The sequence below is a fragment of the Python bivittatus genome, unplaced genomic scaffold, assembly GCF_059951505.1.
Source record: "Python bivittatus isolate LINGU-HERP-01145 unplaced genomic scaffold, Pbiv_v1 ctg000480_np1212, whole genome shotgun sequence".
NCBI classification, from domain to species: Eukaryota; Metazoa; Chordata; class Lepidosauria; order Squamata; family Pythonidae; genus Python; species Python bivittatus.
Genome location: NW_028277075.1, coordinates 71,602,890 through 71,614,770, shown reverse-complemented (window position 1 = coordinate 71,614,770; position 11,881 = coordinate 71,602,890). Strand labels below are relative to the sequence as shown.

Sequence of the window (11,881 nt, the reverse complement as noted above, 5' to 3'; positions counted from 1 at the left end):
AAGTATAAACGGCTTCTTTTTCTTTTCTGTTAGTGTACCAAGAGAATGGAAACAACCCAAGAACATCTGTGGAGCTGGATATTAACTGTTAAAACAGCCCACTGAGCAAACCCAAAGGGTTGGCCTCCAATTTTCATATAAGAGAAAGAATAAGCTAACAAAGGGTTCCCAGAGATGAGACTGTTTTTCTTCACAAGGCATCATCATTTATCAAGCCTAAGAAAGGAAGGCAAAGCTTCAGCCCCTTCAGCAGCCAGTAGAGCTAACACAGCATGGATGTTTTATTGGCAAAAGCAAGAATTAACGCCAGTCCAGACTCTAGCTGTAGGGATAGGCTGGGAGAATCAGAAGCAAGGGTTTAGGCAGGCCCAGTCCCTTGCTGCATCCGCTTCATCAGCTCTTCATCCTGCATTGAAAGTTCTGTCAGTTTCTTGCCCATGCGCTCATGAATGTCCAAGTACTTGGAGACACAACGATCCAGGCACACAGATTCCCCCTTTGACAGTTCAGCTTCCTTGTAGTGAGGGGGAACACATTTACGATGGCAGGCATTGGTCATTCTGTGATTGTGCAAGAAGAAAAGAGTTTGAGAAAACAGTCATTTTTCAGAGTTCTACATCTGCTTTATGTTCAGATGACGTAAAACACCTAAAGACCCTCATGGCCACAACTCTAATGGTAACTAAAACATGATGTTTCCTCCAAGATTTTGACAACCTCTGGTGCAATTACCCTACAGCTTTGCTTTCTTTAGGACCAAAAGTACAGAATGGGCCCTTTAAGTCACTTCTTGAACTACAAATCGTCTAGGCTATACTTCTGGAGAGAAACTATCACTTCATATTGAACTGTGTATATTGGACGCTGCAGACTCAAAGCAGTAACTTAGTTTACCACATCTTAATGCTCTAATCCAGATGACACTGTGATGGAATGAGCAGCAGCATTTCGTTCAGAAATCCATATTTTGCCTTAGTAGCTGAATCCAGGCAGGCTACTTGTTCTATTAACAACTCTTCAGATGTTTCTCTGCCATCACTACCATTTTCTTTTAGCTGCCCTTCAGATGAAAAAGCGCAATCTGGTCCGTCAGACACTTCCAGCTGCAGGTTGTGGAACAGACCAAGAATTACTGCTATCCAAATGGGTTAAACTTAGAAAATCAAAGAAAATAGGCATTTCAGCAAAATATGACCTGGAGGCTATACGGTCAAGAGACAAGGTCAGTGCATGGTACAGATTTAGTACACTTAAATTATGCAAATTTAAACCTGACAAGGTATGGTAAGAAGTGACCCTATGGAAACCAAAGCAAAGACAAGCAAGCAAGCAAACCAAAAACCTCAACATTTACCCAGCAAAAGATCCAAGCGACTTTCAGAACTAGCTGTCATGATAGCCAGAGAAAGGTCAAAGAAGGGAAATAAGGATGTATGATGACTGGACCCAGACTTTCAATATCAAGCCAAAAACGACAAGGAAAGCTAAGCATGTCAACAAAGAGAGGAAAATATCAAGAAAAAGAAAATTAGCAACAAAAAGAGCTGAGAAATCAAGGGAAATTTTTCAGCTAAAGTAGAAATACTTAACAGAAATTACAGAAAATATCTGAATAGGCCAATGAGATTCAAGGAAGATGAAAAGACTACACTGGAATCCTTTACAAAAGGGACTGTAGATTGGCAAAGACATTTGAAGGGACAGAGAATATATCCAGGAACTAGCTCAACAAGAAAGTGATGCAACAGAACAGCTTCAAGCAGGAATACATCAAATGCAGATGAAATGCCCACTGAACCGTTTAAAGCTGCAGGAAAAGAGGTAGTTAGCGCTAACAGCTCCACATGAGGCTTAGACATTTGAAAACAAAGTGTTTCTACCTATACAGTACTGTACTGCAAACAGGGACATATAAAAGTCTGCAGAAATTACCAAACTCCCACAAGCAAATATTTACTTAACTTATACAAAAAATAGGGCCATACATGTAAAGAGAAATGCCAAATGAACAGGGATGTTTTTTTAAAAAATAGGGGAGTGCAAAACATTTCATTTTTAAGCATTTCAAGCATGAAATTTCATGAAACATCCAGCTTCAAGGGCAAAATTACTGTTTTGGATTTGAAATATTTCCAAAATGCTTGAACACTCCATTTTGTGCTCAAGACAGGGAGTACTGTAAAGTTTCAAGCATGAAAAAATTCAAAATGAAGTATTTTGCACATCCCTACAAAGACAGCAGAGGAAACAAGACCAGATAGCTAGCATAAGAAGGATAATGGAGATTATCATGCCAGAATGTGGAATATATTAATGAGTGAATCAGAATGCTTGATTATTCAGTTCAGTAATCTTTACAATGAATGAGAAGCTATTATAAGAATGTTTAAAATAGGAGAAGTGAGACAAGGAAGCATATTGTCCTCATATCTGTTTACCTTGTACTGTACAACAAATATATCACACAAACAGCAGAAATGGAAGAAATAACAGCTGAAATTAAAATTGGTGACCAAACAATAATAATTGGAAATATGCAGGTGTGCTTTGCTTTGGATTCTAAAGCAAAAAGGCGCTTTGGAACATGCAGCAACAGAAATATGCCTTTCTTTAATTCCTTAAATGCGGTGCCAAGGAAAAGCATCTTTTTGCTTTCAGATCCAAAGTGATGCACAGCCCTAACATAAGACAATGTCACTTTATTAGCTACAAGTAAGTGAGACTTAAATAGTTGGAAAACGCAAAATGAAAACTCTGGATGAATGTTGAGGGGGCCTAAATGCTTATAAAATTGGCAGAGGCACAAAAAGGGGAAGTTAGAAACCAAATAACTTTTTTTTTTTTTACTTTTTCTTTTTGCTGCTGTAGTTAATTTTGTTTTGTCTTTTTTTCTTTAGTACAAACAGCAATAAAAAACAGTACAGTGGAGCCCTTGGTATTAAATACTGTATTAAGCTTAAGACAGAAACCTTTATCATGTAACAAATAGTTTGATGTATTTTGCAGTTATTTATTAATGCCACATTTAGCTTTGGATGCAAAATTTAAACAACTTTATGCTTATCAATATTGACATTTTAGAAATCATAGTTAATATTGATATAAACTTCTTTTTTGTTATCTTTAAAGGTTTAAATTCTCTAACATTAGAGTGTTAATCTCTTGTCAATATTGTATAAATACCACCATACTCAAATAATATAACGTACTACTTATGTTTTACAATAATACAGTAAAAAAAATTATAAAAGAAAAAAAATTAAAATAAAAGTAATGCCAATCTTATGTTTAGTGAACCTACAGCTTGCAGCAAAAACGTGAATGCAATAGATGGTTTCATTTTTGGGGGGCTTGAGAACAGATAATGATGGATCGTGCACTCAAGAAGTATAAAATGAGATTAATCTTAGAAGGAAACAACAAACTTAGAAACCATCATGGAGGATTAAGGTATGTCAATAACAACAAATGTCAGCATAGTTCAAGCAATGATATTTCCAGTGATAGGGTACAGCTGTGAAAACTGGACATTAAGAAAAAATGAGAGAAAGAAGATAGATACCTTCAGATTATGGCTTTGAAGATGGTTACTAAAAACACCATGGCATGCAAGAATCACCAGTCAGTTGGTCCTGGACCAAATAATGGTTGGCTGTTCTTCTGAGTGATCAGCAGCAAGAGATATGGACGGCCCCAGTCCTACCAGTCTTTCAAAAAGCTGTGAAGACCTGGCTCTTGGGCCAGGCACTGGGGCCAAACTGTAGTTGCTGAAGCTCTGGCCTGAATGTTTGGCAAGGGTGTCTTCTGACAGCTTTAATGAGGGGCCTCAACTTGGAGTTTTTTATAATTGTTGATATTTTCTATTTTTTGATTGTTGCCCAGAGTTTCAATGGATAAATGGGTGGCCTTAGAAATTTGATTAATAAATAAAAATAAAGGAATAAATAAACAGATACATATTTTGGGTATATGATGCAAGTAGATGATAGATAATAAAAGTGAGTGTGTTTGGCAAGTTGAGGGAAAAAGACGTAATATAGATGGATGGGATTGAGGAGAGCCAGTATACCTCTCAGTGTTACCCCCAGACTTAGACTCCTCAATCATCCTTCCTTATCTGTTGCTTTACTGTGTAACTGTTACTACTAGTGTGTGCCAGTTACTGCCAGCACACATGGAATCATGAAAGACTGCTTCTTTTATTTTTATGTTTCCACAGGTTCATGAATGGCAACATAGTGCTTAGTCTGCAGATATAAATATACGTTTATACATTTCTCAGCAAATAAGAAGCCTATGTCAGCATATAAAAAGCCTATGCATATGAAAGGTCAAGGAAACCAGGAAATGAGAAATATGCAAGGACAAGCAAAACAGGAAAATCTCAAATGTCTTGCATTTTTATAGTTACTAACCAACGATAATACCTAGAGATAAGTTGTTCTGATTTTTTTAATTTAATGACCAATGGTATGAATAAAATTCAGGATCATGCCTTCTTTGGAGTACCAGAATGCGCTATCAAAAGGAAATGTCCTATGTCTGTTGATTCGATAAAATATACTTTGGGACACCCTCCTCAAGGGTGGCATGCCAGCTGTTGATTGCCCCCACAATTTTAATGGTATAGTTTGAAGGATGTGAAAAGTTGGTGAGCCTTCATGAATAACTAGACATTGGTGACGTTGGCTGCTTTTTTGCAACACTGTCTGCTCTACAGGGGTGTTCAACCCTTTCAGATCTGAAATAACCCACTCAAGTATGATAAAGGGAAGAAGGCCTCTGCAACAGAAGTCCCACAGGCACAGACTAGTTGACCAGATACAGATAAGTGTATCCATATTTGTTCCCTTATCCCATAGATGGGCGGTGACAAATTTAAAACATAAATAAATAAATAAATAAATAAATAAATAAATAAATAAATAAATTCTAGGTTGCCACACCAACAGTAGGGGAAACTGAGGTATATGTGAATGTTTGTGGCTGGGACAAGGATATACCAACCCAAGTGGAGATGGCTGACCCCCTATTGCAGTAGTAGGGAGGCTCTGTGTAAGGAGTCTGCCTGAGCTCAAGATGCTAACAGGCTGCAAGCAAGATGACAGCCATTACAGTATAATCCTATATGTTCTGAATGTAAAGTGTGGCTCGGACAGCAATGTTTCAATGAGAAAGGGTGACTTTGGCAGATTTGCTAGGCAGGTAAATCAGTTGGTCAAAGTATTCCTTAACCCTCTTCAGCAATGAAACAGATAGGATAGGACAAGATCAAAACGCTCTAAAGAAAATAGAACAATTACCAAAACCAACTCCAGTTAGGGTAATGTTAGAAAATCGGTCTCCAATAGTATTAAGAACATACCAAATTGGCATAAAATTGCAAAAGAAAACGCAGTGTCAATTTCCCTATTAGGTACTTTTGATGAAGCTTGTTTTGAAAACCTGCAGGAAAGGTTAAAGGACAATGCTAAGTTGAGATAAGGTTTTATGATGTGGCAGAAGGAAGCAAAGAGTAGAAACGATAAATCAAAGATTACCAGCTCAATTAATTCATTAGAGAAACTGAAGATGAAGGTAAATGAAGAAGAAAGACGTAAATTGTGCAAGGAGCCAGTTATTCCAAGGGAAGCCTAATAATAACGCACGAGCCTGTTCTACTGTAGAACAAGATGATTTATTGAATGACATTTTAGGTCATCTGCCTCTTTACAATCCACAGGCCATACCACCACTGAGTCCTCAACCAGCAGTATTGCAACTGGATCTTCCAAGGGGTTCATGCCCATTGCTCATTTTGCCCCAAAGGGCACAGCCTGACCCAGCCTGACTATAAAACTGCAGCTAGACTACAATTAGCCAACTGACCAAGATCCATCAATAACCACTCTACCAAGTACCAGACTCTAGGAGACAAGGTCTTATGATGGATATTCATGTCCCCTGGAGTTATACAGATCTACTTGGAAAAGAAGAACTTGGTCTCTTCTTTTCCTAAAAATCACCAAGACTTAGCCAAGTTTAAGAAACAGTTGACTCTTGTTTTTACCACATTTCAACCTACTTATGGAGACTTCCAGCAGATTTTAGGATTATTCATGCGACCAAATCAGCAAGCATGGTGGCTTAGGGCAGCTGAACAGCCTGCTACTTCACCACTGACTCCATTGGGATAGGAAGACTATGCTGCAGTAACCATTCTCAGAGCTATTCTAATGCTCTACCCTATCCAGGCAGATTACTTAAATGTAATCTGGCTCCACTGTTGTTAATATCTGTCACTCTCTCCTTGCCTTTTTTAATTGTAATATAAATTTTTCTAATTGCTGGTTGTTTTTTATATTATTTTTAATCTTTTATTGTGTGCCACCCAGAGTCACATGTTGTGAGATGGGCAGCTACTGTATATAAATAGATGAATAAATAAATAAATGTCCTTGGAAAAGCTGCAGGTTATAGCTCCTGGATGAGGATCTATGGTGGACTAGATGCCCCTGAAGGAGCTGGGACAGCATTGTGGTGCAGGTTGGCGACCAGACGGCGAATTCTGGCTGGTGCTTTCTTTCCAAACAAAGGAGATATTGTGAGATTGCCACTTGCATGCCAGAGAGCTGCTTCTTGTGAGTAGCCTGCAGGAACTGAGGTTTTTGCAGTCGACTCGTGAGTTCAGCAGCTGGGAATTGAGGGATTTCAACCAAGCTCATAGCCATAATGCAGCCTATATGGACACAAGGTTTGCATATGCCTCACTTTCTTAAATGCTTTCGGATATAATTAATTTACCGCTAAAGAGAGATTTTCTGAGCGGCAGGATAACAGAATTCCACTTGGTGAGTCAATATTCTTTCTGGACTAAAAAGAAAAAAAGGATTTTAAAGATTTTAAAACTTTTGGTAAAAAGCTTAACAAGGAGTGGATGTAAGGAAGTTTAAAACAGATAAAGGGGATAGTTATTTTGAAAGATTATTTTTTGGTGAAAGTGCTTTTGAATATATTGAAATTAAAATAGATAAATGAACCAGACCTTCCAATGGAGATATTTTTTTGGTTTACTATTAAAGAGTGCAGACAATTGGTGGATTTTACAAAACAAAAGATAAAGGTAATAAAAGCTAGAAAATTTTGGATTCAAATACATACACTGATTCAGAGGATTTTAAAGATTAATATACAATTGAGACTAGGGGCCTTTCTTTTGGGACTGATGGACAAGCAGTTGGAAAAAAGACATGGAACTTTGTTTTTGTATATGATAACTACAGCAAGATTATTGTATGCACAAGGATGGAAAGATTCGGCAATACCTACAATGGAGGGATGGTTGGTGAAGATAATGGAACTTGTTGAGATGGCCAAATTGACTTCTTTGTTTAGAGAAAAGATAGAATCTATATTTATTGCTGACTAGAAACCCCTTATGGACTTTTTGAGGAAAATAAAAAAATGAACTTTGATTTATGGTTTTGATGATTAGATAGGATAGATTATAGAAAAAAGGGAGACATGTTGTAACTTTAGAGAAAGAAGGAAATTTATAATTGTACTTATAACTGCTGTACAGAAGATTGGAAGCCACTTCTTTGTATCTTTCTTTCTTTTCTATTTTTCTTTTACTGTTTTTTTCCTTACTTGCACTTTTAGCTTTCTCTTTGTTTTCCTTCTTTTTCTTTCTTTTTCTTACTTTATATTAGTTTGCACTAGTTTTTATCTTCTTTTTTAAAACTTTTAATAAAGTTATATTTAAAACAAGAAAAAGGTACAAGTTACTATTAAGAGACAGGTTGAGACAGTGAAATTTTGCCCATTCATTCACCAGGAGTCAAATCCAACTTACGATGCTACCTTAGTATGCCATTTCAAATTCATCATGTCTATATCTCTCATCTAAGACTGAAGAACCCTAAACGTCCTGTTACTTCTTATTTAGATTATTTAAATGTTAGATGTTAAAAATTTGCTTTGACCATATTATTTTAAATTTTAAATATTTTAAATACAAGAAAAAGAACAAGTAAAAATACAGAACATCCAGCATTAACACACTCCTAAAGCTGCAATTCTACGTATGTATAATCTATTTAAGTATGTAATCTGACCTAGTTTAGAGGGGGTAGAGAGGTGTTAACCAACAGTCAACTCTCCCTTTTAGCCTCCAGCTATAAACCTACACTAGCATCTCCACCAATCTGTTCAGTTTTGCACCCCCAGCGGACTACAAAGTGGCTAGGGTCTTCCCCCAACCCCTGGATGTTGGCTATGACCCTAAGAAGGAACTATGTACCTATTTATGTTTGTTTTTCATCATAAAAACTAATGTAATGGCTAGGGACTCAAAACTGCTCCCACCAAACAGTTAATATGTCTGGGTTGTAGTGTGTAACTCTCTTACCCATATTATTGCTAAGCATAGCATAGCTTAGCATTTAATATGCCTATATTACTTACTACTAAACTGGTCTGTTAATCTCTCTCAGAAAAAAACACATTTTGGATTAAAACAGACATAGGCCATCTTTTCAGGCTGGCGCCATTCTGGCATTTCTAATTTATGAGATTTATCTCCACCTTAATCCTTAATGGACTCCAGGAGGTTGACAGATACTAGTACTAAATAAAACAATGATAATAAATAATACACAATTATACTAATACAAAAAATACTTTAAATCACATGTTATTTATCCCAGATTAAATTACCCGTTAAAACTGATCCATTCATTATTCAACTATCTTCACGAATTACAGGTTCAATTTTTAGCTGTTTATATAATTTTACCTCTAACCGTTTGAGCCTTAATAGCATTCTGTTAGAAATACCTAATCAATAGTTCCCAAACTGTGGGCCACAGACCATTGGGAAACGGCAGAGTCATTGCAAGGGGCCTACAATACACATCAAACATAAAAAAGCCCACTCACACGGCTCTGTGGCTGGGACAGGTACTGACCAAAAAGAAGTGCTTCACTGCCTGGGTTGAAGCAGAAGGGAGCAAGATACTGGGCTGGCCTAGGAGGAGACTAAAATAAATAGTAGCAGTCGGTTTGTCTGGTCCCTCCTTCTTTTCTCCTGGATGGTGCCAGTATTTCTCTTACTCCCAGCATACAAGTCTTCCTGCCATTGCCACACTCAGTGCATCATGCCTGGAAATTGCTCGTAAATGCTCTTGCCCCATACTAGCAGTATCACTGTACATATACTCCTCCTCTGCTTTCCTTGCCTCCCAGAGCTACCCAGCTATCTCAGCAGGGCTTCCTGTGTATTCCACCTGCCCCAGCTCCTTTTTATATTTTCCTTCTCTCATAAACTGACACTCCTTAGCCTCATTCTCTGGTCCTATGCCAACAGCTTCCCTCATTTGACTTACTAGCAGGGCTGCAGAAGTAGGGGAGCCCACGCCTTCTCAGTCATATCACAGCATCTCCACAGCTAAGAGCTCCTAAGCCTATCCACTCACCTGAGTGGCCAGCATGGAGGCTTCACTGAGCTCCAGCATTACCTGCACTGACCACCATCCCCTGGCAGCGAAACAGCTTCTTTTAGCCAATAAAAAGTAGCTTCTTTTATTTTTCCTTTTTGTCCTCATCCATTTGGACCATTTTAGCAGGTTGCCAAAATATTTCCAGAGACTGATAAATGCTCACACATATATGTAATATTATTTTTTTCAACTGTATATATAGTAGATGTTATTGTAATTTATAAAATACATATTCATTTAAAAGCATTACACATGATTTACTGAATGTACAGCTTTTTATCATGGTTTTATTTCAGTCAACAGATACTAAAAGTATAAATACTAATAATGTGGGGAACTGCAAAAAACTAAAACAAACAAAAAAACCATTAAAATGGATTCTCATACTCAAACAGTTTGTAAGCCACTACTTTAAGTCACTGATCTTTCTATTTTGAGATGGGAAACCTGTGGCTACAATCACAACTCCCATCAGCTTAGCTTCCATGATTAAAGATCAAAGATAATTGGAGTTTCCTTATGAGAATCTAAAATAAGTTTTGCCATTTTGGCATCAACTTGGCTAGCTGCAGATACCTATGATTATATTCCAATGGTGTTATGAGGAAAATATATCTTTGGGTGAATCTTTGGGTAAAAGAAGCAAGTTTTTAGAGGCCTCAGATGCATGGGATCGCCTTAATAAAATTGAAACATAAAGGAATGTGCAGCACCCTTGAAGCTGGTATGAACTAGGCTGATTGTAAACCCTTTATCACAAACATCCCCATAGCAACATAAGGGAGAATGCCTTCTTCCTGGCAGTTGGCATCTTGAACCAATTTGTTTCTTCCTCTCTGACACTACTGCTTTCCTTATAGATAGCAGTTGTTCTGTCCTTGGAGATAGCTGACAAGAACAGGGACAGACAGTAACTTGAGAAGTATTGCACATTTACGTATGCCTGCATCATCATATGAATATGTATACATATGCGTTCTTTTCCCGTCCTCTTTCTCGTAGAACTGTATAAATATCAGGGCATCCATTTTGCCTTCAGGGGAGTGTCTCCCACTAACCTTTGGTGGGGTCCCCCTCCAGTACGTACTGCCTAATAAACACTGCAGTGAAGCCTTGATTATTTTGCCTTTGTGTCCTGCATTTTGATTTCACAGTGTGATCCAAAATGAATGAGACAATAATGTTAGCTTTTTTATGTTTTTGCTGCTAAAAAGCTAACATAGCTATGCCTTAAAAATTTTGTACTTATAGGTGTTAATACCTGTTGTACATATCAGCCATCATTTCCACTTCCAGCTCAGCTGCCAGCTGCTGAGCCCGCAGAGGATCCATCACACCTTCAAGTAATTGACTTTTTTATAGCTGGAGAACACAAATATTGGAAGCCAGTAACTCCACCAACATAGAAACACATACATGCAAATTCACTATCAATAAAATTGTACATGGTATTTTAGAAGCCTGTTTTTGAAACCTAATCCTATTTGCAATTCAGCTAATAAAAGGTGAGAATGCATAAATCACTCCAAGCCCCATCTCCCACTCTAACCAATCAGTGTCATGGCAAGATAAAGCCACCGTATCAACCCTGAAGTAGAAAGAGATGGGGATTAAAAAGGGTCAAAAAGGAAGGGGAAAGAATAAGATGGCAATTACTCAATAGAAAGGAGGTCATAATTCTGTTTTCTTTCTTTTTCCATTTATTTTCTTTTTTCTTATTTTCGATATTTTTTTCTTTCTTAATCTTTTAAATTTTGTATACTTTTATTGTATAAAAAATTAATTAAAATTTAAAATTAAAAAAAAAAAACCCTGAAGTAGAAAGGGGGATGCCTGATCTCTAGACCTTCAACTTCAGAATGATCATCGTTTTGCGGCTGATGTTGGCGATGGTGGAGGGAATACGGAAAAGAGATCGGGAAGGGCCCTGAGTTATGGTCGTGTGCGCGTCTTTCTACCTGCTTCCATAATGAAAGTGAGCAAACCTATTGGTGTTGTCCATCCTATTTCCCCCCTTTTTCTGCGTGCAGCCTCGCCTCGGGATTAGATCCACGCAGAAAGCCCCCGCTCCATCCTTTTCTGCAGGCTGCCCTCTCGATAAACTCCCAGAAACACCTCAACAGCCTTCTCACTTCATCGCTACCAAAACTCACCTTCAACCCAGGTACCAACCGGAAGCACGAGGAAGCAGCACTTCCGCCAGCGTGCCTTTGGTTTCACTCCCTTCTTGGATACCATAGAGACTTCCTGGACGGAATCGTGCCTTCTCTAGGCAGCCGGAGCTCTCGAATTACCGCAGCCCAATAAGGCTCTTGATATCACGTGCTAGGCGCAGGGCTACTGCGTAGCTGCAGCGTGACGGGAGCGGGTATTTCTATTTCAAACCATAGAGAGGAGGGAGC

General features: G+C 38.1%; 1 protein-coding gene across 2 annotated transcripts; it reads right to left on the bottom strand.

The window, feature by feature from the left end:
* Positions 1–263: 263 nt before the first annotated feature.
* TIMM10 (translocase of inner mitochondrial membrane 10) lies at positions 264–11,770 on the bottom strand. Of its 2 annotated transcripts, none has more exons than XM_007423060.4 (3): positions 11,633–11,770; positions 10,741–10,841; positions 264–560 (listed from the first exon to the last, which is right to left on the bottom strand). In XM_007423060.4, exons 2-3 carry the CDS (start codon positions 10,809–10,811, stop codon positions 359–361), a joined length of 273 nt encoding a protein of 90 aa, XP_007423122.1. In that variant the 5' UTR covers positions 10,812–10,841; positions 11,633–11,770; the 3' UTR covers positions 264–358. The 2 variants fall into 2 exon arrangements, with proteins under 2 accessions (XP_007423122.1, XP_007423123.1); XM_007423061.4 differs by lacking the exon at positions 11,633–11,770 and adding an exon at positions 11,465–11,615.
* Between the last annotated feature and the right edge of the window lie 111 nt (positions 11,771–11,881).

Bases quoted from the DNA above. Each gene is read 5' to 3' on its own strand.
- TIMM10 (XM_007423060.4), bottom strand. From the start codon at position 10,811: ATGGATCCTCTGCGGGCTCAGCAGCTGGCAGCTGAGCTGGAAGTGGAA. The intron at 561-10,740 runs GTATTAACACCT...GCACAATCACAG, and splicing joins ATGGCTGATATGTACAACAG to AATGACCAATGCCTGCCATC.